The 25,633-nt window shown below is 34.9% G+C and overlaps 1 protein-coding gene across 1 annotated transcript in view; it reads left to right on the forward strand.

The window, feature by feature from the left end:
* Positions 1 to 25,633, forward strand: part of ROCK1 (Rho associated coiled-coil containing protein kinase 1) — an 83,529-nt gene that overhangs the window by 48,544 nt on the left and 9,352 nt on the right. Inside the window, exons 13-29 of the mRNA XM_056485881.1 lie at positions 1,084 to 1,172; positions 2,727 to 2,775; positions 3,354 to 3,489; positions 3,767 to 3,858; positions 3,971 to 4,217; positions 5,859 to 5,965; positions 7,065 to 7,215; positions 8,085 to 8,245; positions 9,153 to 9,337; positions 10,084 to 10,153; positions 11,551 to 11,645; positions 12,891 to 13,056; positions 14,527 to 14,620; positions 15,022 to 15,110; positions 15,440 to 15,628; positions 15,734 to 15,899; positions 22,322 to 22,392. Of these exons, the coding sequence (XP_056341856.1) occupies positions 1,084 to 1,172; positions 2,727 to 2,775; positions 3,354 to 3,489; positions 3,767 to 3,858; positions 3,971 to 4,217; positions 5,859 to 5,965; positions 7,065 to 7,215; positions 8,085 to 8,245; positions 9,153 to 9,337; positions 10,084 to 10,153; positions 11,551 to 11,645; positions 12,891 to 13,056; positions 14,527 to 14,620; positions 15,022 to 15,110; positions 15,440 to 15,628; positions 15,734 to 15,899; positions 22,322 to 22,392 (2,157 nt within the window). The remainder of the gene's footprint in view (positions 1 to 1,083; positions 1,173 to 2,726; positions 2,776 to 3,353; positions 3,490 to 3,766; positions 3,859 to 3,970; positions 4,218 to 5,858; positions 5,966 to 7,064; positions 7,216 to 8,084; positions 8,246 to 9,152; positions 9,338 to 10,083; positions 10,154 to 11,550; positions 11,646 to 12,890; positions 13,057 to 14,526; positions 14,621 to 15,021; positions 15,111 to 15,439; positions 15,629 to 15,733; positions 15,900 to 22,321; positions 22,393 to 25,633) is intronic.

Raw genomic sequence — 25,633 nt, forward strand, 5'->3', positions numbered from 1 at the left:
AGTTTAGATTTAGAAGCCATCCCTTGTTTTTAACTACAAGCATTGTCTGATTCACATAGTGTTATGTTCTATGTCACACAGTAATTAGTTTTCCAGAGCTGCTCTGTTAAGTGCTGAAATGTCTAATTTTTGGAAGTTTTTTGAGATTTTGGAGTTAAAACAGGAAACAAGAAAGCAAAGCATCAGAACCACTTGAATATGTTGCTTTGAAGAGAGTCTACAGTCAGGAATCTAGTGCTTCTCAATGCAGTTCCAGGAGAGTTGAGGGAAATGTATAAACATTAAATAGGCTGAAATCCTTACAGTATCAATGGAAAAGTTTATAATGAATCAACACGACGTTGACTTGATGGCCTCCTTTGTTCAAAGCTGACACCATCATGTTAACTGAGGATTTTGATGTGGGAATGGGATTATTGTGCCTCGATATTCAGTAGAAAGAAGATACTTTGAGACCACATGAAAATTGTTAATTTCTGAGTTTATCCTGCTGGCAAACAGTGCATGCTATGCACTGATGTGCTGTATTAACATCTGAAGTTTGTTACTGTCTTTCAAACCTTGGTACAGTTTAGCTGTAAAGATGATCTCTGACTAAGGGGATGGTGAGAGCACTTTCTCCCCATTGCCAGTAACTGACTGGCCTTGTTCTGCTTCCTGAACTTGTTGGGAATTTGAAGATACATTACAAAATATGCATGGTGGTTCATGCTGGAAGAAATTTTGAGACTAAGTAAAGTGCTTTCTTTTTCTTTTATCTTTGCAGTAATATCTTTAGTCAGATACTGAATATATGTAAAACGAGAAGGATTTGATTTAGCTTAGCCCTGTGAATTTTGAAGATACCCCAAAATTTCATGTGCATGCAAATGAAAAAAACTGTTGTCGTACTTCTTGTAATTAAATTGAGGGGGGACAGGGAGGAAGGGACTTTCATCACATTTTAATAAGGTAAAATGTCTTATTTTGGTAGAAAAAAAGTAAGCTGTGATACAATGTAAGCAGAGCTAAATATTATTAAATACTTTTTAAAAGTTTCTAAATTTAATGCATGTTCTTTCATGTACAAATATATACTTAAAGCTGGAAAATATGCAGAAGATGATCTATGAGTTAGAAGAACAGCTACATAATGAGATGCAGTTGAAAGATGAAATGGAGCAAAAGTGCAGGTGAGACTTTGAACTTCAATTGTTTACATAATTTAAATATATCTAACACTTCAGTTCTATGTTACTGCTTTAGGGATTACCGGGATAACACTAAGAATGGTGTTGTAGTTCTCCAAGGGAGTTCCAGGTACAGGTTTAAGTAAATGCTAAAATTTTCTTGAGTATGGTATGAAGAATTTTTTTTTTTATTGACAGCTGTGTAACACGTATTCTTTCTGAACAATTAAGTGTTTGAGTGTACCTGATATCTCTGTATTCAGATGTTTTATTGGACTGAGGTACACACTCACCATGCTTTTTTGAAAATGTGAGATTCTGTATATATGGCATATATTGGATTATTCAAATTAATTAGGTGTTTTCTAAATACTTGTTGGAAAAGCGCTCATTTTTTATGACTGACATATAAGAGCACCTATTTGCTTTCTTAAGTTCTGTTGCTACCATGCTGAAGTAGCAGCTATGTGAAAATTTGCATTTCTCTTGCAGTCGCACTTATGAACAAACAACTGAGATTCTTCTTCTCAGATAATCAGGCATTTTTACTCAGTCATGCAAACTAAATTCTCCATCAGTTAGCTTCTCCTTCTGAACTCTTGTCCTGAAGGATTAAATAATCCCAAGAGGCAACACTAGGTATCTGATACAGGAAGAATTTAGTCTTGTGAATTAGAACCATAGTGTGTAGTTGTACAAGCTCCTTAGGTGTAAAGTGGTAACTGAAATGGTCTGGTGGGAATATAGGCTGTGTGACACTGTTGCTTACCTAAACACAAGCTCACTGTTGCCACGTTCTGATTGCTCTCCACAAGCAGGATGTACATTCTTGAAGAATATTCAGTAGCTGTCTTCCTGCAGTACTACTGAAGTTGTCAGAGCACAACTGTGTCTTCTGGTATGTCATGCCATTCACTGCAGAGTTAGTAGATAGGAGATATTACTAACTATTGTAACTGCCTCTTTTTGTACCTGCCAGACAGCCTTGTCTGGGTTCTCTCTGTTGCCTCTTTGAAGAGGGGTGGCTGCCTACAGAAATGCAATGGATGTGTCAATGTTATTGCCAGTTAAATGAGGTTTTACTGTGCATTTCGCTGCACTCTCTCTGTAGTCCAGTCTTCTAATATATTGTTCAACAGAGAGACTTTCAAATAATATTTTTCATGTACCTTTATCTGTAGTAGGGAGCTGTCTACTGTGGAATTAATGAACTATTTTAGATATTTGGACGTCACAACTAGCGGAAGTCTTAGCAGTTTACCAGAGTATTCTAATCTTAAGGATAATCTGTTGTGTACATACACTGCTTTTTGCAGATTAAGGGATAAAAGGTGGCACCTAAAGTTTCACAGATTTAATCTGCAACAAAGCTGATAAATACTTAGTGATATATTTTACAAATTATTTGCAATGATTGATTTTCTTCAGCTTTAAATGTTCATTGCAAAATAACAATAGTCAAAATATAAATGTTTGCTTTAGTAATGGTCAAAAATCATTTCACTAAAAAAGCAGTATGTATAATGTATCTATAAAATGATCTTGTTCTATTTTTAGATCTTCAAACATAAAGCTAGACAAGATAATGAAAGAACTGGATGAAGAGGTAAGTTTTTTCCTTACTGAAGATGCCTTAAGTGGGTAAAGAGTGGAGTTAGGAACAGTACTTTCATGACTCCAAGATATTTTTTCTGTGACTAAAAAATTGTTCTGTATACAAGTTTGAGACCTAACGATCATGTTTCAATACATAGCATTGGGAGATTACATTTTCATTTGTACACATTTTCAGAAACTTTTCTTTATATAAGTCATTTTGATTTCTGTTTACTCTGCTAAATATTTTACTTAGTCTTGCTCCTTGCAAGTTTTCTGGAGTTTATCAAGGTCAATTACTGCAAAAATACAGATGATTTTCTATTGAGACTTTCACTTGTCTCTTGGTAATAATTTTAGTGGTTACTTTAGATGGAATAGTACTAACAACAGTTTTCTAGTAAGTGTATAAATTTGCCATGTAGAAATTAAAAAAGTTGTCTTTTCTGAAAACCTTTCCAAGGAAGTCAGAAATTCATTCATATGAAACAATGCATCAGTTTCCTTGTTTAATTAGTTGCAGAGAATACTGGTTTAGTGATCATTCCTTCAAATATAAGTATAAAATACCAATTCTTTGGATTTTAGGGAAATCAGAGGAAGAACTTGGAAACAACAGTGTCGCAGATTGAGAAGGAAAAGATGGTATTACAACATAAGATAAACGAGTACCAAAGAAAATTGGAACAAGAGAATGAAAAAAGACGTAATGCGGAAAATGAAGGTATGCAGTATTGTCCAAATGTTGACACTGAGGTGGTACATGATGTGTTTTGGGGAATAATTTAGTATCATACTATCTTAAGTGCTATGCAACTTTAAAGTTTGAAAAAGGATCTTTTCAAATAATGAACACAGATTTTGAGTTCATTTTTATTTGAGTACAGTTCAAAGACCTATCAATGCAAAACAATATTTTGGAGCATGTTTTTGTAAAAAAGCAAGAATAAAACCCTGATGGTTTTCTAGTATGCTGTATTAATGGTGCAATTTCTCTTTAGTGTCCACTCTAAAAGATCAAATGGAAGACTTGAAAAAAATCAGCCAGCATTCACAAATTTCAAATGAGAAGATAACACAGTTACAAAAACAAGTATGTTGTGTTCCTTGTCTTCATTATTTCTTAGATTTGAACATTGAAACCTAGCAAAACTTGTTCCTATAATCTTTATGTTTGAGAATCTTGTCTGATTTATTTTAAACAGCTAGAAGAAGCAAATGATTTGCTGAGGACAGAATCTGACACAGCTGCAAGACTGAGAAAGGGTAACACAGAAATGAGCAAGTCATTAAGTCAGGTAGAATCACTGAATAGAGAACTGCAGGAAAGGTGCAGAGTTCTGGAAAGCACAAAACTGCAGGTGGAGAAAGATTATTACCAACTACAAGCAGCTTTGGAGTCAGAACGAAGGGACAGAAGTCATGGATCTGAAATGATTGGAGAACTACAGGGTAATTATTCTGAATTTATACTTTACCAAAAAAGGTTGTATAACCCTACTTAAGTGAAGTAGAGCTTGATAACAGGAGGAAAGTCAGCTTGCCAACAAAGTGGGACTGAACAATTTCTGAGAATTGGATCTGGCTTCCTGATCGTGTTGACCCTCTCTTGCGAGGGAGAGTATCAAAATCAAAGAGTGTCAAGCACTGATTGTGAGTCTGGGGCTGCACTGACTAAAAGTCTGAGTCCAGTGGTGCAAAAATATGAAGAGCTGATACAGTATTAAAGAAGATGCAACACTGTCTTAACTGCCTTGTGCAGTAGCCAAATTGGTATATCCTGCAGTTGCTCTTCTCTCATCTGTGAAGAAGGATTTTTTTTGTTAAATTGCATTTGTTTTCTTTTATGATGATTCTACATTACTTTTATATGCAAGGTTAAGAGCACAATAAGGGATGTAGATGCAGAATCCTTTTTTTCAGGATGTGTGAAACTTTCTACTATTTGAATTGATTCTCCATATTAGAAACTATTCAGATGCATTAGTTCATGATTGTGCCTGTGCTAATGGACCCTGACTCTTGCCATTTTGAACCATCTGTTTTCAGTATTGAGTTTCCATGAGGTGCAGACTTTTGATGAGGACTCTCCTTTCCCTACTAAAAAGGAGCTTGTACAGACTGGAGACTTTTTACCTGGGCCCATAGTGACAGGACAAGGCAATGGTTTTAAATTGAAAGAGAGTAGATTTACATTTGATATAGGAATAAATTTTTTGCAATAAGGGTGGTGAGACTGGGACAGGTTGCCCAGAGAAACTGTTGTTGCCTTGTCCCTAGAAGTGGTCCAGCTAGATTGGATGGAGCTTTGAGCAACATGGTCTAGTGAGAGGTGTCCCTGCATGCGACAGGGATGGTTGCACTAGATGGTTTTCAGAGGTCCTTCCAAACCACGTGTTTCTACTTAGTATTTCATAGAAACTCTTATGCCACACAAGGGTAGATGTGTGGGGTTTGAGGAATAGTTCCTTTTTCCATGTCATAGCACTTAAAATCATAGGATGGTTTTGGTTGGAAATGACCTCTTAGATTATTGAGGCCAACTGTTAACCCAGATCTGCCAACTCCACCACTAAACCACATCCTTAAATGCCAAATTTACACGTTTTGAATGCTTTCAGGAGTGGAGATTCCACACCTTCCATGGGGATCCTGTTTCAGTACCTGACTTTCCCATGGTTTGAGTCACACTTAGGTGAATACATTTTGCTGTTAGTACCCAAAAATCTGTTTGAGACTGATGTTCTATGTAATGTACCTTATCTACCCATTAATTAAGTTAGCATCACTTACAGGTGCTTGTTCCATAGCATAGCAGAACTTAGGTTAATGAAAGAAATTTTGAATATTAGATAATGGAAGTGATGGAAGGCAGGAACCATTTTTGCATGATTAGTTTTTGTGAGTTACTGATGACATGCATAAAGAGTGTCTGTAAAGGTCAGTTTCCTCTACAATGTATGGCCTTTGAATGCCTGAAAAATTTGAAGTATTTGAAATATTTTATGGGCCCAGAAATCAATAAAAGTCTGCAAAGCCTGTTGATCTATGTAAAGTAACTAATATTGAGTGATATTTAATTTTTTGTGGCAGTTCGGATTACAACTTTACAAGAAGAAGTAAAAAACATTAAAAACAATCTTGAAAGAGTGGAAGCAGAAAGAAAACAAGCACAGGATATGCTTAATCATTCAGAAAAGGTATGGTGAAATGATGTTGAGGCTGATGCTCTTTGATTGTATTTTCAAATATTATTGATGTTTCCAAGTCCAGTGTTATTGCTCTAAATCCGTCTTGTGTTTAAATTATTAACTAAGTACTGCTAATTTACAATCTCATCACGGTGGTCTCCCAAGTCCTCAGGTAGTTCTTGTAGCATAGGGCATAAAAATTGTGTTTGTCATTCATTATCACTGGATTCAAGGATCCAGTCCTACTGCCAGTAGCAAGGAATTTTTTTTTACCTGCCTAACCATGACTGCAAGAGTCTTGCCTCTGAAAATCGATGAACTTTTTAAAATAGTGGTCTTTTTTTTTTTGGTTTTTTTTTTGGGCCTTTACTGGATTTTAATTTGACTGGATCAGTGCCAGGCAATCCTTTTGATAAACTTTGGTGTGGATTTTTTTTCTGTCCTTCCATCCTTCCTTCTGCATGGTAGCAGAATGCTCCCGTAACATCTCTGATCCCCTCCCTATGATGGAAGAACAAGAGTAAAAGGAAATCCTGCACCCTTTCTCCAGACAGATTGCAGAGTTAGCTCTGTCTTGGGAGGTCAGGTAAAGACTTGCTGTGCTGTATGTTCTATGTGGATAAACCAGAGATATGACAACCTGTGAGGGAAGGAACAAGCAATTCTAGTTGTTGTTATGTGAAGCAGCCATTCAAAGGCAAGTCCTCGTCTCTCAAAGCACATCTCCAGTGCTTGTTTGATGAATTACTGTTAGTGCCTGGCAAGCCTAGAAATGAAACAACCCAAGTCCATCCAGGTAACAGTAATTCAGATCCCTCTGTGCTCTAGGATGTCAGTTCATTAGTTGCATGTTTCCAATTTAGGTGACTATTGATTATACAAATGAAGAAGTTTCCATTTTCTTACAAACTTATAGACTACTGAAAAAAAGTGAATGACATTTTTTCCAGAGCATTGAATACAGTTTTGGTCTGTTACTCTTCTTTACTAAGCATGGAAAATAACATTGATAGTCTCTTGATAACAGAAATTCAGTATTAGAAAAGGGAGTAAAAATGTGATTCCCTCAGGTATTACAGAAATCTGGTAACTTTATCCTTATCTTTAGGAGAAGAATAATTTAGAGATAGATTTGAACTACAAGCTGAAATCCTTACAAGACCGGTTAGAACAGGAAGTCAATGAGCACAAAGTGACTAAGGCGCGGTTAACTGACAAACACCAGTCAATAGAGGAGGCAAGATCAGTTGCCATGTGTGGTAAGTGTTTCCTGCAAGTTTCGGATAAATATGTAATAAAATGTGTCCTGATTATGATACTTTAATGCACTGTTGTCTTGCAGCGTAGTACTCTTGCACAAGTCTTTGATCCCTTCTATAAAGAAAATGCATATAGATACTTAAAACACAAAAACTACAAATTTTTAATTATTTTCCCTAACATGCTATTTCATAAATATTGTATTGTTTCTTAATGTTTTGCATACTTTATTTCAAAGCCTTCCTTGGCTTCTAAAATGCTATTGATTCTTGAAATTCAGTCTAATGCTAAACAGAATTGAAAGAATGCATTATCAAGAGAGATGTCTTAGAGCATTCATTCTTGTGTAACTGCATTAAAAATACCAGTGTTGTATTAGGCTTGTCTGAAGTGAAGTGAGAAGTTGCTTTTACAGATCCATGAATCAAAGATGTGTCTTGATCTTGTAATTGAATATGTCTGGTTTTCTCTTTGAAGGTCATCAGCACCTTAATGTGGTTTACAACAATAATGGTAGCATTTTTTACTTTTGCTACTCTCAATTCATGGAAATGAAACTTTGCCTTACTTCAAAATAATTACTTCAAGAATCTGTGTTTTTTATTTCTTTCACTATTTACCTTTTAGTTGTCATGATAATATTCCAGAGCTTTGAATGCAGATTGGAATTATATTTCTTTTTTAGTATTCCTTGTAATAGTGCCAGGATCTTTTTGCTTAGTAACCAGTCCATCAAACAGCAGAAAAGCTTAGATAGCTGAACAAAAGGATCGGAAAAATATTAGGATATTTATGACTTTTTACAAAAGCATGCTTGCAAATGCTGTGTACTCATTTTTGTTGTTTTTCTTTCCTTAATCTTTTTTAGAAATGGAAAAAAAGATAAGGGAAGAACGGGCAGCAAGAGAAAAGGCAGAAAATCGAATAGTTCAAGCTGAAAAACAGTGTTCCATGTTGGACTTCGACCTGAAGCAATCTCAGCAGAAACTGGAACATCTTCTTCAGCAAAAGGAAAGACTGGAAGATGAAGTAAGTGAAAGGTTCATCGCTAATAATTTTCTATATGAATAAGAAATTAGAGTTGAACTGAGAAATAGAAAATTAAATTCACTTATACTGAGCTCCTTATATAATACAAATCTCAGTGGAATTGAAGATTTTTGTTGGCCTAAGTAAGTTTAGGTAATTTCTGCTTGTTTCTTAACTCTAGCATGTGTTGCATTTATGAACCTTAATTCAATTTAACACATTTTTTTGTGTTTTCTCTTTTGCTGAAGAAAGAATTTGCTTGTGAATTTGACTGTGCAGTCTGATTGATGTGGATGATTTGCAGGTCTGAGTTTGTGTTGTCTAGTTTTCATTCTATCCTTTTGTTCAAGGAAATACAGTTAGAATACTGAGTGTGAAAACTAGGTACTAAGAATAATAGCTTTATCCTTACATTTTCTTTACAAGACAGTGGGAATGAAGTTTCTAACACCTTTCTTAGGGGTCACAACTCATGTATATTAGTTTCTATGTAGTTGGTAAGCTGCAATTTTTTTCTAGGGTGAGAGGTTTTTAAAATCTGAAATCCATGGAGAGGTTTGCAGTTTCAGTTTCTTCAATTGTTGTTTTTCTAACTAATTGTTAGAAACAATTTCTAACAATTCTTTCTAATTGTTGTTTAACTGTTAAGTTTAACTGGGGACTTGGAAATAAACTGAAAATGGGAAAGCTTTACCATGCTGCAGCATCACAGCCATAGGTTCTAAGGGCAGTAGCTTTGTGTGAGATTATTGCACTGAAGTGTTTGGAGGCTCAGGAATATTTTGACATACAGTGTAGCATCTAGTCAGTGGTGTTTAATATAAAATAATCCATATGTGAAACCTCTTGAGCCACATGCAGTTGGTTATTTAGCAAAGGCTCCTAAATTGTAATATTTCTCATTTAGGTAAGGAATCTGACACTTAAGCTAGAACAAGAAACAAATAAGCGAATAATAGCACAGAATGAATTAAAGGCACAAGCGTTCGAAGCTGATAACTTGAAGGGTTCTGAGAAGCAGCTGAAACAGGAAATCAATACCTTGTTGGAAGCAAAGAGATTACTGGAATTTGAATTGGCTCAACTTGCAAAGTAAGTGAAAACCTGAATTAGAGTGGAAAAAATTGCTTAATTATACATGTACTATTTTGCCTGTTCCTCCTAGTGAATAAAGTTCTCTGGTGCATAGGCATTTTTTCCTAAACTAAGAGTATTTTTAGCTTCATGTTATGATTCCTATGTAGTTGCATGTTATGATTTCTGTGTAGCCTTCAGTGTTGGAATATTTTTGTTATGAGCTATGATTCAGAACAGTTCTTGGCTCACCATTCTGTGTTAAGGCACACACACACACACATATACATATACGTATACATATATATATATGTATGTATGTATATGTAGATATTCCTATTTTATTTGAATTATGTCTTTATGGATTGACTCTGATGCTACCTACTAAACCACATGGGGCTTCTAGTACATGGAAGTCAATAGTTCCCTTGAATTGCCTGATTCATTTTCTTAATGTTTCTTAAACTAACTTAAAATGAAGACATTTTTCATTAATTAGACTTCCCTCGTATAGTTTTTCAGCTAGCTTAAGGTTTCTCCATTTATAGTACTTCTTGGCTTCTAAATTACATACTGAAATGGTCATTGTTTTAGAATAAGAACTGTATTAAATCAGAGTTCTAGGATACATCATACTGTTGCTCTTTGTGAAGTAATATGTATGCAAATGGAAGATCATTGTAGGATGCTGTTCTGGTTAGAAATTGTCTTTGTCTTTTTTGACTTTAAATGTTTCCTTTTTTTTTTTTTTCATTCCTTTAAAGACAGTACAGAGGAAATGAAGGTCAGATGCGTGAGCTTCAGGATCAGCTTGAAGCTGAGCAGTATTTTTCGGTAAGACTTGTAAGAAATTGTGTGTGCTAGATTTTGACATAAAATCATTCAACAGTGAGTAATTGAAACTAAAACTGTTTTAATGTAAGTAATAGCCTGGCATAAATCAACAGTTCAGAAAATCCTTCCTGAAATGCAAACAAAGAACAAAATATTAAAGAACGTTAGTTGGTATATCTGAGATGTTGCTTTGTTGTTTGTCAAAACATTGAATAACTCTTACCTGAATTATTCATTCAGAGTTGTTCCTATCCTGAGGTTGGAAAGGAGATATTTTTCTGATATAACTGCAGACTTTGTAGAGAGTTCAGAATCTCCAAACTTACTGGAAAATATTCCATGGTGTTAATTTACCATACATATGTTTAAGAACCATAGATTCAGTAGCATTCAGCATGTATTCCTTTATTTTAAAAAGCTACCTTCTCTGCACCTGAATCTCTGAAGAACCTTACTGGGTACTCTAGGTAGCCAGAATGTCTGTTTCATAGATGTAGTTTGATCTGTTCCATCTCTGTGAAAAGAAACAATAGTATAAGATTCTCTGTAATAGCTGAACTTCAAATACATTTGTGAATATGGACAGACTCATTTCACTTTGGTAAATACTTTTAAATTTGTTTTTTTCCTGGGAGAGGCAATAAAAATTCTTGTGTTTGCTAAACTGCATATTATTATCATTTCATTGTCTGTTACAGGGGCTTTTTGTGCATTTCTCCATGACATACTGCTAATAAGAAGATGCAGAGCATTGTGTTTCTCAGTTTCTTCTTTTTTCTTTAAATAAGACATTCATGACTCAGTCTGAATATTTAGCAAAAGCTGGTTTACTGTAGGAGATCAAATTTTAACTTTCAGAATTACAGGTGATATTAATAATAACAATATAGTAATAAAAACCAGAAGTCATTCACATAAATCATACCTCAGCTGAATCACTTACTAAGTTTGTACAGAAAAAACTTAAGGTTATAAGAGAAAAGGTGTATGGACACAAAGAGAATAAAATAGGTGAAAGCACAGAATGGTGTTAGGCTTGTTGGGTGAACATTTTGAGACAAGTGATGCTTCAAGAGGATGCAGTTCTGTCCTGTTGTGTTCAGGAGACCTGTTCTGCTGTGTCACAGTGCCTTCCTTCTCTTTTGCAGCACGTGTATTTGTGCAGCTATGTAGGAAAACACACTGGAAAACTGAAAACTAATTTGGGCATATCAGTTCCCTACCCAACAGAAACTAAAAAGAAACATCTGGGAAAGGAAGGAAGGAGGAAATTTCATTAAAGACAGTATTAACGTGTGTTGGGGTTTGACAAATTCAAACTAAGTAGACTGAAAACAGGGAAGATTTTCAGTATGGAATTTGTAATAATGATTCATTTTTTATGCTTTCTTTTACAGACACTTTACAAAACTCAGGTTAAGGAACTGAAAGAGGAAATTGATGAAAGGAATAAAGAAACACAAAGAAAAATGCAGGAGTTGCAAAATGAAAAGTATGCCCATTATGTTTCTCACATAAAAACCTAAGTTTTTCCATGTAATACTGTCTGCTTATGAATACTTTGAATTAGATCTAAGATGTTTTAATTCCTTTAGAAAAAGCCTCAAAAGTGTTCTGTAACACCTTGTAAGTGACAAAGACATAGGATGTTACCTGTGCTGACTCGCAAAGCTGAATATGTTCCTTCATATTTGCGCTGGGCATTATCATGTCTGTAAGAAGAATAATGACTTCTCTGAGATTTTTGTAAGAGTCAAAAATTCTAAAAGACATTCCAATTTGTGGTAATCATCTCACTTACCAACTTTTAAGATTTGATTCTATTATCCTGATAATTAATTAATATATTTCTATAGTCAGTAAAATAATTGGAAAAAAAAGTAACAAAAGGTCTTTGAAATTTAGTATTCTCCTGATTACAGCAAAACTGTTAATTGTGATGTACTGATTCCTAAGCTAACAAATAAGAAAAAAATTTTAAGCTTGTTTTTCCAATTTCATAATTCATTTAATGTTCTGAAGAGGGAGACTGTAGTCTTATGCATGAAGTACAGTTTCTTCCAAAGTCTGTCTCTCTTGTTCTGCTTGATTGAGCATCAGCATTGGAAAACTGGAAAAAAAAACAGTTAGGTACAGAGTTCATTTTCGTACAGCATTTTGGTGGGCTAAGAAAGGGAGAAAGAGAAGATATTGTGCTAATAAATAGGGTGTAGGAGAAAAATACGTATGTCTCTTCAAAGTTGTTCACAAGTGGTAACCAATGTAAAGAAATGGGGAGGTAGAGGAGAAGGTAGGCAAGACTTCCCTTATTCTTCTTGGGGTTACTTATTTCTTTTCTTCTTTTTATAGACTCATTGTATGCTATTCCCTCACTATTCTCTGCACTTATGTTCATCCTAAGCATTTCTCACTTGATTATAACTGTGGGAATTGTGATAATGGACAAATGTGGGTTAAGTATCATTTGATGGACCACTCTGTGCATATAATTTAGTTTTATTTTCTGTTCCTCAAAGGCAAAAGAATACATCTTGGTGTTTCATGGATGGTTGAAATGTTAAGGAAAGCATAGTAAGCTTGTAGTGGACCATCAAAAGATAAAAGTGTACAGAATGCAGTTTTCTAGCTCTGTTTTGCTTAAGAAACTAAGATAATGACCATTACTGAGTGGTATAATTTGGGTTCCTGAAAATTTGGCATGTTTTGCATAGGAAAAGTCTTAATGTCCTTTTTACAGAGAAACACTTGCCACCCAGTTGGATTTAGCTGAAACCAAAGCTGAGTCGGAACGATTAGCACGGGCACTCGCTGAAGAACAGTATTATGAACTGAATCAGGAAAGCAAAAAAGCTGCATCAAGGCACAGACAAGAATTGACTGATAAGGACATCATCATAAGAAGGGTAAATTAACTGTTATCAATACCTGTATAAATCTCTTCCAACTGGAAACCAAAATTCACGGTTTTAATTAATGAAGTCTTGTGATCATAAGTGATAACTCACTAAGTATCTTAAGTTTTGGGGTCACTTAGAACTTTAAATATTTAAATTTCATCATGTGACCTCCCTAAAAACAAAAATGCATTAATCTGAGGAGAAGCCAGAATGAAAATCAAGTGAATGTCTGTAATTCAGTTATTAAGCCTTTTGTATTTACTTCTTGTCATTGCCAAATGTATTATTTAAGTCTTGTAAATTCGTGGGGCTGTCTGATAGAACTCATTGCAAAGTAACTTAGTTTTTAAAAAAAAACCCACTTGAGAGTCTTGAGTTTCACAACCCAAACCCCAAAATGTACTTTTTGAAGACACTTCATAGCATAGCTTCTGGATGTTAGTATGAGCTTGATAAATGTCTTTAACTGAGAAATCTCAAACATATATAGCCATATGTAGCATAGTTATTTTGTCATTGTTTTCTTTCTGGTTTAGCATTTGCTGTGCATGTTTCTTAAAAATGCTGGGGGTGTAAAACTCCAGGTGTAACTGAACTTGGCTCATTGCTCAAAGCTTTCTTTGATGATCTCTGTGAAAAGATAGTGCAAATAGTGTTTGTTTCATGATTTTTCGTTTTTAAAGCTTGAGATCTCTGGAATACCACTTCTACTTAAGTAGCATTTAGAAGACTATCTCTGTGGCATTAAAGGAATACGTTCTTGCTAATGTATTTTTGGTTTCAAGTATTCTGATAATTTTTTCAGACAGCTTGATACACAATCATTTTTATAGGCTTCAGACAAAACCTTTATTTAGGAATGCAAATATGATTTTTCATATATATTTGTTAAGTGATCCTGGCTGTGGCAGTTAACATACTCACAAATTCAAAGTTGTTGTGGTTTTACTTTCCAACTTTTTTTTTTTTTTTGCAAGTTCTGTACATATTTACCTATGTCTGCCTTGTCTTAGACCAAATTTCATTTTGTTTTTATCCTGATTTTCATCATTTATGACAATTATCTACTGTAGACTTTAGTGCTGGAGTTCTAGCATGTGTCAGCTACTTTTCTGTCTGGATTCAAAGTACCAAGGCTCTACATATTAGTTTATCCAAAGTACAGCAAATTAATTGAAAATTGCCGCATTCCATAACTGACAATCTAATTTTGCTTAAACTGATTTTTGATTCCATACTACAGTGTTGTCAGTCCTGCAATGATATTTTTTTTTCTGGGACAGGTGTATTTTGAACCTTCTGGTAAATCAAACCAGCACAGAAGAATAGTAGCATTTTTTAAAAGTCCACATAGTCAGAAGGTGTTCTAAGTAAATGGTTGTTATAGAATAAATGGTATTTGAAATAATAGTATTACAGATATTTTTAGAATTTATGCCAAGTTTTTTATTCTAAAATGTGTTTCTTTTTATGTAGCTGGAAGAAACTAATAACACTTTAACCAAAGATGTTGATTTAATAACAAAGGAAAACACAGAGATCAGTGAAAAATTTAAGAAACAAGAGGAAGGTACGTCGTGTTTAGAGTTTTAATCTGTTATCTGTTCTGAAGCGCAATTGAATCTTAATTCACATCAATCATATTAATTCATATCAATTAATCATATCAATTCTCACGTATGTGGAGAAATGGGAGGTGGAAGAAGACATTGCTATTTATCTTCTGTATTACTTTGGGCTTGATGTTTGCTTTAGTATTTCCTCTTTGTGCCTTTCTGATACATCCTTCTGGTAATTTTCTGTCATTCCAGTAGTGTTAAACTGATAACCTTTGTCTTTGCAAATTGTATTTTTCTCAAAAAGCGAAGCAACAGGAAAAGAGAATGAATAAAAAGCACTTATAGAAGTAATTAAATTTAAAAATAATTACCTTGTACTAAAGTACCTCAAAGTTGAATATTATTTTAACAGATTACAAAATGAAAAAAGAGGAGGAAATCAACAATATTCGAATGCATTATGAGAAGAGCATAAACACTGAAAAAACTTTGAAGACACAGGTACAACTTTTTATGCAATTTAATAGCGAGAATTATTTTGCATTAACAGACGTAGTTCAGATTTTTTGCTTTTGTGAACGAACTTAGTTCCTTTGAAAATAAGGCTTATATTTACCATGATGTACAATATGCATTGTTTAATTTACATTTGAAAGAGTAAGTTTTGCTGCTGTGTACTTTTCAGCATTATTTTGATTGTGGGTAAGAGCCATTTATGTTGGTGAAGGAATTTTTTTTATCAGATCCTGTAACTAGGGGAACTGAGAAGTTTTTTATAGAACATGCTGCATATATAATTTTTCTTACTGGTTCCTCTTTTTTCTTCACAGGCTGTCAACAAACTGGCTGAGATAATGAATCGAAAAGATTTTAAAATAGACAGAAAGAAAGCTAACATGCAAGATTTGAGGAAGAAGGAGAAGGAAAACCGAAAGCTCCAATTAGAACTTAATCAAGAAAAAGAAAAATTCAATCAGATGGTAGTGAAATACCAAAAGGAGCTTAATGAAATGCAAGCGGTAAAATAATTTTTTATCACATTGTGGAATGAGTTTTGTTTTGAAAATATTTGGCTGCCATGTTTTTTGGTAAGACAGTAACTATGCGTGTGTATGTAAATACAGCAACTAGCAGAAGAATCTACGTACAGGAATGAGCTCCAGATGCAGCTGGATAGTAAAGAGAGTGACATAGAACAACTACGAAGGAAAATTGTGGACCTCCAGCAAGGAATGGATTCTACCAGTGTTGCCAGTCTTCCAACAGATGAAATGGATGGAAATCTTCCAGGTATGAGAAAAGCAGAATTGAACTACTTGGCTGTGTTGCATACACATAGTTTCAGAAGATATTGCTTCAAACAAGTTACTGCCTCTTAAAATCTGGCTGTCTAATTCTGTATCACATCTTTACTTCCTTTCTTTCTTGTTTTTTTTTTTTTAATTTTTTTTTTTATTTTATACCTTAGTTGCTTATATTTAGGTCTTAATTTTTTCTCAAATCACACTTCCTACTGTATAGCTTGGCACTAGCATTGTTTATATGCACTTCTGAGGAAAGAGTATCTTTACGTCTCTTGTTTTTCAAGTACAGTGGTTGCAATGTACAGCATTTGGCAAATAGAAGACAAGGCCAACACTACTAAAACATCATGGTTGTGTTTTGTATCTTGCATGCAAAATAGTCTTGATCTTATCTCTTCTTACTGAGTCATGTTATGCCTGTGACAACTGGCATTAGTTGTTGATATGAAAAATAATTGGAGGAATTTCCATAATACATTTATGGTTGTATGGTACTCTGATTTAGCAGATTAAAATAAGGACATATAGTACAGTGTAGCCAGCAATTTCCCTGTGTCAGTACCAGGCACTGTATTTTGAGACCCACTGTTAGACTAGTTAGTTATTTACCTCTCCCCTTCCCCAGTGATTGAAAAGTGTAATCAGTTAGTAGTTCCACATGATCCACTTCTGTATCTCTCAATACGGGAAAAAAATGTTTTGTGTAATCAGGTGTGCTTGACAATTTCCATACATCATAACTAGGTATATCTTTTTTTTTTATATGGTTAATTTTTAATTTTTAGAATTCACTGTGAAATTTTTAATACATTTTTGATACATCCGAATTTCATTGTAGAAAAATATTTTTAGACATATAATACCAGAATACTATTTTGAAATTTTTATGACTTCAGTGGATGAGTAGTTAGAGAAAAGTAAATAGAATAATTTTAGATGTGTCTTTTCCTGTTAATGCACTTCATGCTGCTCAAATTGCCACATTCTAGAGTTTTTCCAGGAGTCTTAGAGTGATTGAAATTTCAGGTAGGTTATCAGTCTTAGTATATGTTTTGATGTAGTTACTCCTTTCTGTGTCTGTTTTGGTTTCCTGTCTTCCCCTAGTGTATTTTTAGATCTTTATTTTTAGTTAATAATGTAATGAATTTAATTTTAGAATAGATTTTTGTTCAGATAATGGTAGTCTTTTCCTTCACAACTTGCATTTTGTTCAAGAAGCCTTTTGCACTTTGGAGTTTGGTATGTAAATGTTCCTCTTGTAAAGATTTTGACTTTTGACAGCATCTTCAAGGCAAACTCCCGTTGGAAATTCTTACAGTTATTAGATTGGTTAAGGAACATTTTATTTCTTAGCTGTCACCTTCTAGGAATTCTTTCTGGTATTTCTGAAGTATCAGTACTTCTTAGGAGTTTTTCTCTTAGATACTCATTTTCAGTGTATTCCATTTAACAGATATAAAAAAGAAGTCGGGGGGGTGTGCTTGTTAAAGTGATTTCCCTCCCCCTCAAATTACAAATTGAAATCAGGCCTTATTGTTTTTAAGTGTCTCATAATTAAAGAAGAGTGTAGTTCTTAATTTTAGCAGAAATTTTCTGAACTCTTTTAAATAGAGAGCTTTAAGTTTTTTTTCTATAACAAAACAGACCAGATTTATTCTACTCAAAACAGCAGTTTTGAACTTCCTCACTTCCTTTTTTCAGCCATTTTCATTTGATGGCTGTTATGTACTAATTACATGGAAAACACAAATGCTTCCATCCGACCATGGATACCTTCCCTATTTTTTTTCTTAAGGGCAATAGTGTGTCAGTATGACCCCATTGTGTCTCAGATCTTGGATGGACTGTAGGAAAAAGCTCTTTCTTTGCCCCATTATGGAAGGTTATTTTCAGTTTTACCTCTGGAGATGTGTGTAGTCAGGCTTTTGGCTGTATAACCTGTTGCTTCCATTTTGAGGCAGAAATTTCACTCTGTGCAAGATCTTTTCAAGTCAGCTGTTAATTTCCATTGTTAATTAGAACATCACAGTTACTGGAAATTCTAGTATTCTTGGATGAGGAATCTACTTACTAGCCCTCTACTATTTCTTTTTTGCTAGCCTTTCATTTCTCTTCTCTTTTTTGCCCTTTTTTCTACACATGCCTCTGATTTTTACTGCAGTTGTCCTGCTGGTTTTACTGTGTGATACAGGTAGGACCTGTATAGGACCTCTAATACATATTATTAGGACTTCTCTAGATTTAGATCATGTCCCTACATGCTGCCTTTTTTTTTTTTTTTTTTTTTTTTTTTGGTGAGTGAGTGAGTTTCTGGGTTAATCAAGATCTGAATAAGAAGCAGTTTAGTAATTAAGAGATTAAGTGACCTTAGTGCAGTCAAATTTCACACACTTGTCAAAGAGCCAAGCAGAGGATAAAAAAGGAGTACAGTAGCATTATAAAGATGAAAAAAAAAGCCAGACTTCAGAGTAGAAATAGCCCATGCCACAGAAAGAGGAAATTATCCATCACATAGGGTTTTTTTTCTGCAAACCAAGTAATTACAGCATAAAACAGAAGGTAACATATTACAGCAGCTCATTTGCTACAGTTTTGTTGTATGATGTTGATTGTCTTAAGCTGTGTGCAAAGTTCCCATTGCTTCCATGGCCCAAACATGGCCATTCCTTCAGAGCACCTTGAATAGAATATTGTTTAAGACCTGGATGTAATGAAAAGTCAATAGGATTCTCTAGCTGGTGCACCAGTTCTTAAGGCAAAGACACTCCTTTTAAGCAAATAAATGATTGAATTTGATAATAAGTAATTACAGTATGATTTATTCCTTTTGCTGTCACAATAAAAACATCACCAGGGGAAAAAATAAAGATACAAAATAATATAAGCATGTATAAAATAATGATTCCATGGTCATGATTCTGGCAATGGACAGTCTCTGGTTTAATTGAGAAAAAATTTTATACTTCAAAAATTTTAAGGAAAAAAATTTCTCTATTTAGAAATAGACACAGAGAAATCACATTGTAGCACACTTTACACTACATTTCACTTGGAGGTGTTTTCTGTCTGCCATTGGCCTAAATACTCCCACAAATTCTGGTAGCTCCTAGGACAGCTTACATTCTCCCAAGGTGGGGATTGGCCCCTTTAGACAATTCAGGCTTCTGCTTACTTACATGGGAAAGATCATTATGTGGATGAAGGCTTTTCCTTGTATTCAATTCTAGGCATGTTTTGTAACTCTCACTCCTGATTATTGATTCAGATAGCAGCTCAGATCTCAGTTGGTGTCCCCAGTGTTAACAGAGTCCTTGCTGAAACAGCTGAGGTATTTGCTTTTAAATTATGCCTTTGGAATGCCTCTTCCTCCTGGCTGGACTTAGAGAGTTTTCATACTTCAATGATTGTAAACAGAATTCTTCTTTGCCAAGATGGAACATAAGGATTTTTTCTCCTTATTGTTATAGGGCACCTAACCTGTTGTGAATTGCTTCTTTTCATCAGATTGGCAAGATCATTTAAGCAATTGAGCTGTCCTACAGGTTTAACTGCAGCACATAAAAGTTTACAGCATATGTTGTAAATCATGTTTTGTGCAAAGATAGGATGGAATAATAAATGCAGAGCATTTAAGCCAGCAATTTTATTGGACTCAGATAGGACTTCCTGCAGTACCTGCAGGTAGCCTGAATAAACCTGAATAAATCCCAAAACAAGATCCAGTCAGAAATCCTTGGTGAAATTCACATGAAAGTATAGTAAGGCAGTCTGCAGAAGGAAAAATCCAAATTGGAAGAATGGAAAGAATTAGCAAGATGGTATCTTCAGGTTTTTGGTTGCTGTGGAAGACTCTTAGGAGTAGGAATTCTCGAACATTGGAAGGAGATGCTGCTGTTCATGAAAACACCCACATTACTTAGCTCCAGAACAACAAAAAGTCTTGTAAAGCAGCACAGTCATGGTTGTCTTGTGTGCTTTTATTAAAGTCTTATGGCTAGAATTCTTATCACACTGAACCCATATGAATCCTGGTATACTAGCCATGAAGATGTTTAGAATGCAAATATACATATAAAATATATTCAGAGATAACTACAAGATCTGTAGCCCTTTCTTCATATCCTATTCAAATCCAGCTAGCCATAGATATTTTTGAGGCCTATCTTGGACTTTCTGGATTGCAAATATGAGGTATCAATTCTGGTATTCTTTCCAGAATACAGAGAAATTGTCAGGCAATAGTTTTGAGCCTATTTTTAAAGACAGGAAAGGAAGATTCTTTTTTATAGACTAGATAGCCCATATTTTCTTAATTACTTAATCAGAACACTCATAAATATTAGTCTTCTGGATCAAATATTTGTGAAATGGCCAGATGAGCATTTGCAGTTGTTCTATTTAAGTCCATGAAGAGAAATGAAAATGCTCTAAAAATATTACTTGAGAGGAACCTTTGTGGTGAGGCTGGAATGAGAGCCCATCTACCCTTTCAAGAGTACATTTGGTTCCAGACGAATTTTAGCTTTGTTGAAAAGGAGTGTGTTTGGAAACTGTTACTTTCAACTGCAAGATGTTATTCACAGCTCAGAAATCATCTCTCATTCAAATAGAATTTGCTCCCTAAAATAGATTTGTAGTAGACAGAAAAGAATGTCAACGGATTCATTTCAAATACCTCATGTACTTCCTGTTTCTTTTGAAATTGTTTTCAGAATATGCTAAAGTAGAAGAGAACCTAGAAAAGCTTCTGCTGTCCCTATAAGCATCTTTTAAAATTTATCATTATTGGATCTTTCCAGATTTTCATATGCCACAATTTCAACAGATGCTGCTTTTTTTGATTTTTAACGAGTCATCCTTCCTATATTCCTTTTGAACGGCAGTCCCCCATACTTTGTTCTTTATCACTTAATTCACTTAAATTCATCACTTTGTTTTGCAATGGAAAAGTTTTAGGATGTTTCTGTAATTTACAAATATGGAAGAATCTTCTTTTAATGTAAAAATTAATCAAAGTGTTCAAAACAAGGTAAGCATTATTTGTGAGGCCTGTAGACATGGAGGAAATAGGTTTTGTTTTTTTTTTTTTTCCCCTAGCTACTGAGTATCAATAGTTGGGGAGAATCTGGGATAGCAGAGGGGGTAGGGTTGGGGGGTGTGGGGATCCCTACCCCCCAGTCCCCTCAGTTCTTATGCAGATGTAAGAAGGCAGGGAGGTAGAAATTTCCTTCGTTTTTCTAGGAAGTTTTCTTACTGGAATGAGTTCTGCTAATTTGCTTTTCTTCCAGTTGATATCAGTAATTCAGGGGTCCTCCAGTATTTTGAAGGTATTTTATGTGAAGAAATTACAGGAAATGACCCCATATTCCATTTCTAAATATTGTCTGCTGTAAGGCTAATGTGGGAAGGCCTTTAACATGCCTAATTATAATGTCTTGCCAGGCTGTCATAGCAAAGCATATGGACAATAACTTTTATGCATTTGAATGCATTTCAGAGCTTGCTGGGATACACCTCACATAGAGTTACTCCTGAAGGACAAAAGGAACCAGTAGCCCCTCAGGATATAAATAGTTGTAGAGAATGTTTCAGAAAATTTTAACTTAATGAAGTTTTCAGTGCTACTATTACCTGGCTTCATAATTTTAAATTTTAGAAACCACTCTCAGTTAGCTGGAAGGGCTTTTTAAATCAACAGTCCACATTAGGCAGAATGCTAATTTTCTTGTGGTCCTTTTTTGTATCATGCTGAATTATTTCAATAGTTTATTGGTGGGAAAATATGGTATACATTTCTTTTCAGAGAATTTTTCACTGAAAATTTGAGTAAAACACTTGTCTCTTATTCTTTATATCTAGTTGATTCTTCCTACATTCCTTATTTAATTATCTCCTATGCTTATCTTCTGTGAGTAATGGGATACCCATGTAGCTTTGCTTGCTCTTGTGCTCTCTCTCCTTTTTTGCTTCCTATGGAAAATGTGGATCTGATTTGTTTTACTTCCTGCATCTTCCTGCTGAGTATTGTCATATAGCCCCTCTGAATGTTAAATTACGTTTACATTGAAAATCTCTTAATTTAAACTGTAATATATTTTCAAAGCAAAGTCTTTCCTGCCTGGCTCTTTGCAAACAATTTACATACAGTGTTAGATGTTGGCATCAAGGAAAACAGCTTTACTTTTATTGTGCAGTAACTGTGTAATCAGATGTGGCTTGTGATGAAGCATGAATTAAATGCTTATATCTTCATTTTGTTTAGCTGTGTTTTTTATTCTGCCTTGCTGAATAGGTAATGGCCCATTACTGCATGTAGTACATCTTCCTTTCTAGCAGTAGTTTGCTTTTGTGCTAATCTGTTTTATTATAAATACACAAAATTATTAAATATGCATTTTTTAAAACCAGAATCAAGACTTGAAGGTTGGCTTTCAGTACCAAACAAAGGAAATATAAGGCGGCATGGCTGGAAAAAACAGGTACAAATGCCTTTTTTTCTTTCTTCCTCAATTTCCTTGGAAAGGTTTCTAGGCATGTTGTAAATTGATTTTACACCTCATATTTAGGAAACAAACAAAATAATTAAGAGTAGTTTAGTGTATGTACATTGTTGAAGAAAAAACCCCAAGAAAATTCAAGTTCAGTATGAAATCTTTAGTAATGACATTGTGCAAATTTACAACAGGGGAGGAAATGCTTTACAGTGAGCATCTTGGAACCATTAAAAATCACATTTCTTCTTTGAGTAAGCATCTTTATAATTCTCTTACTGAAAAAGAACCTCTTTGTGCAACTTGGCAGCACAGAATAGGGAATACCACACTTAAATATTCTAAAGGTCATGGAAGAGTGCATCACACTGTAACTTGCCACACATGATTTCCAAGGATGTTTCTGTCTCCCTTACCTTTAAAATGACTTGTTTTCTCTTAAAAAGAACTGATTTACTGTCAGAAAGTGGATCTCTGTGCTGGAATTCCCACTCCAAACAAAGCAGTCATGTTTTGCCTCTGCAAAGGTCATGATCTGATTCTTTGAAACATCCAGTGTTCAAATTGAGATACTTAGAACCAGTTTCTGATTATCTTTTCTGGCTTTTCAGTTTAACATCTTTTAGTACAACTAAATATGAAAGGGAATATGGTCTCTAGAATTTTTTAAATTTTAAAAGCTAGTTGTATGAAACTTTTTTTTTTGCTTCATCTTCCTTATATTCAAAGACTGCTAGTGGGAATTACGGAGTTACTCATGACACTTTTGAAGTAACTTTCTGATTCCTGTTGAAAGGTATTTCTCAAATGCTTCTATTTACATTCACATTCTACAACAGCTGGAAGTGATTCCTATAAAATTTAAAGAAGAAGGGATTCATTCCTGTCAAAGAAGCACTTGAGTGTTTGTATTGGGTCTTTAGCTGTTGTACTCCTCCTTTGAAGTTGCTGTTTGCAGTGAGCTTCCATGGCCTTCTTGATACACTCCCAAGTGTTTGAGCTCCAGACCTGCCTATTTTTACATCAATATCAGATTTGTCAGTAAGTTAAAACCATCACCTATTCTGGCTTGCTGGGAGTGAGTGATAAGTTCTGCCCTATTTCAACTAATGGCCAGTCACCTTCCCCGCAACCCCTTCAGGCAAGGGAGGAACAAAAGCAGAATTTATGGGTTGAATTAACAATTTACTGAAAGCACAAAGCAAGATTAGGACAAGCACAATAAAACCAGCAATATTAATGGCAAAAGTACATAGAAGAGAAGGTGCTTTACCCTTCACAGAAAAAGTGTTCACCACCAGGAACAAAACCAAATGGCAGATGCTTCCTGTAGATCTGTTTGCCTGCTTGAATCCTCTTTTTATAGAATTGACTGTGCCTGGCACAAATCAGGTAGCTTTGTTCTGTTCTGAATTATATAAAATGCTGTGTCATTTTTCTGTCAGAATGCTTCTAGCACCCTTTGATGGTTGTTTTGTAAAAATTGAGATTATTTTTGCATTCTCTCACAACTGAAACTTTAAACTCCTGATAGATGTGGATTCTTCAGTGAAAGACTATCAGAATTTCTTCAGGCATGCTCAGTACAGGCATATTTACTTGCCTCAAGATGTTTTAGGCAGTTAATCCATTCACACTTTGCAGTTTGAATGTGCTCACACTTTGGAGGTATTTGAGCTGCAGGATGGATGGCTCAGTCATGAAATAAATGTGCATTCTTTTGGCTGAACTGTACTGTAGGTGAAACAAGCTGGCAGGTAGTCAGCCTCCTCAGGTGCTTCTCTTCCAAATTCTCCTGCAGTTTGAGTTTTGTGAAGGTGGGAGGTATACACAGCCTCAATTATAGGCCTGCCCAGATTAATTTAAAGGAAAAGCAAAATTACATTAGGATTTGTAATTGGATTGATGCCTGAGTTGTTACAACTTGAGCTGCTGCATTTCTGACTCAGATGTCAGTAGCAGTGATGTTTTGCCCCATGCCCTCTGAGTTATTTAGCTTAAGTTAGAAAGGGGTGAGTTTGGAAAACTTAACTTGAAAATAAACAGTTGAATTATACCTAAAGCTAACACTGAAATGGTTACCCTTATTTTTTTCTGGAGCTTCATTTCATTTCTGGAGCTTCAAGTGAAGGTGATAAAATATTATTCAAAAACCACTGTAGAACAGAACTACTGTCAGAAGATTTTTTATATGCTCACAACAGGGTATCGATGCTGTTGTACATAACTTTTTTCTGTAAGGTTAAGTTGTTCTTTTACCAAGGCTTATATATAGTGTGATAATTGAATTCCTTTACAGTTAGAATTTACATTTGTGCGGGTTGTCATCTTAAGGGCTTGCTCTTATCTCTGAAAGGCAAAGGTGCACACTTCAAAGATGAAAAAGGCATTAGTTTTCTATTGGAGTAGATAAAGGAATTGAAGTAGTCTCTTTCTTCAATGGGGGAAATCACAGGAGGCTCACACTATTACACCTTAGTACTTACTCAAGCTGATTAGGCTTTCTGTTAAGGAATTGTGAGAAAACACCCTTTCATGGCTTTTTTTAGATGCATTTCAGTAATTGAGATTTACAACTGTAGCTCGCATCTTGCACAGCACATTTTAGCAATGCTGTTGTATAACCTTAGGATGACTTTCATACTCAGGTTTTGAGGTCAGCTTCAAGTCCTATATAAAATGAGGTTGAAACCTTCCCTTGTAGAAGGAGTAGACATTCAAATTATCAGTACCTGCACTGTGCAGAAACCCATCCAGTTACCTGCCAGTACCTGGAATTCAAGATGAACTATTGGTGCATTCACTCTCATGCTTTTCTGTCCTTCTGGGTTATATTATATGTGAATCTGGAGATCAGAGTAGACAGAGCTGCCAGTTTACCTCAATTTAATCCTCTTTAGTGGTTTATAACTTTCAGTTCCTTCTAAAACATTTGAAAGTGCAGGGGAGGGAACAGCCAGAGCTGTCACAGAGCTTATGCTTGTGGACAGTTCCAGCAAAGATGTTGGACTAGCAACTCCTAGTGAAGAGAAGCAGGCAGTGAATCCCAGTCTTGAACTTACTGGGAAGTGCTTAGGTTAGAGCTGTTTGATCTAACTATCTCGTTGCATTCATAGGTAACAGACCTTTGTTTCTGCTGAATGACTTTGGCTCTTTATTTTACCAGTGCATTAAATTGGAAATGTAGGAAATAGCAGGAGCCATGGGACTCTGTTTTAGCCTACCAGCA

This window comes from Oenanthe melanoleuca, chromosome 2 (assembly GCF_029582105.1).
Source record: "Oenanthe melanoleuca isolate GR-GAL-2019-014 chromosome 2, OMel1.0, whole genome shotgun sequence".
Taxonomy (NCBI): Eukaryota; Metazoa; Chordata; class Aves; order Passeriformes; family Muscicapidae; genus Oenanthe; species Oenanthe melanoleuca.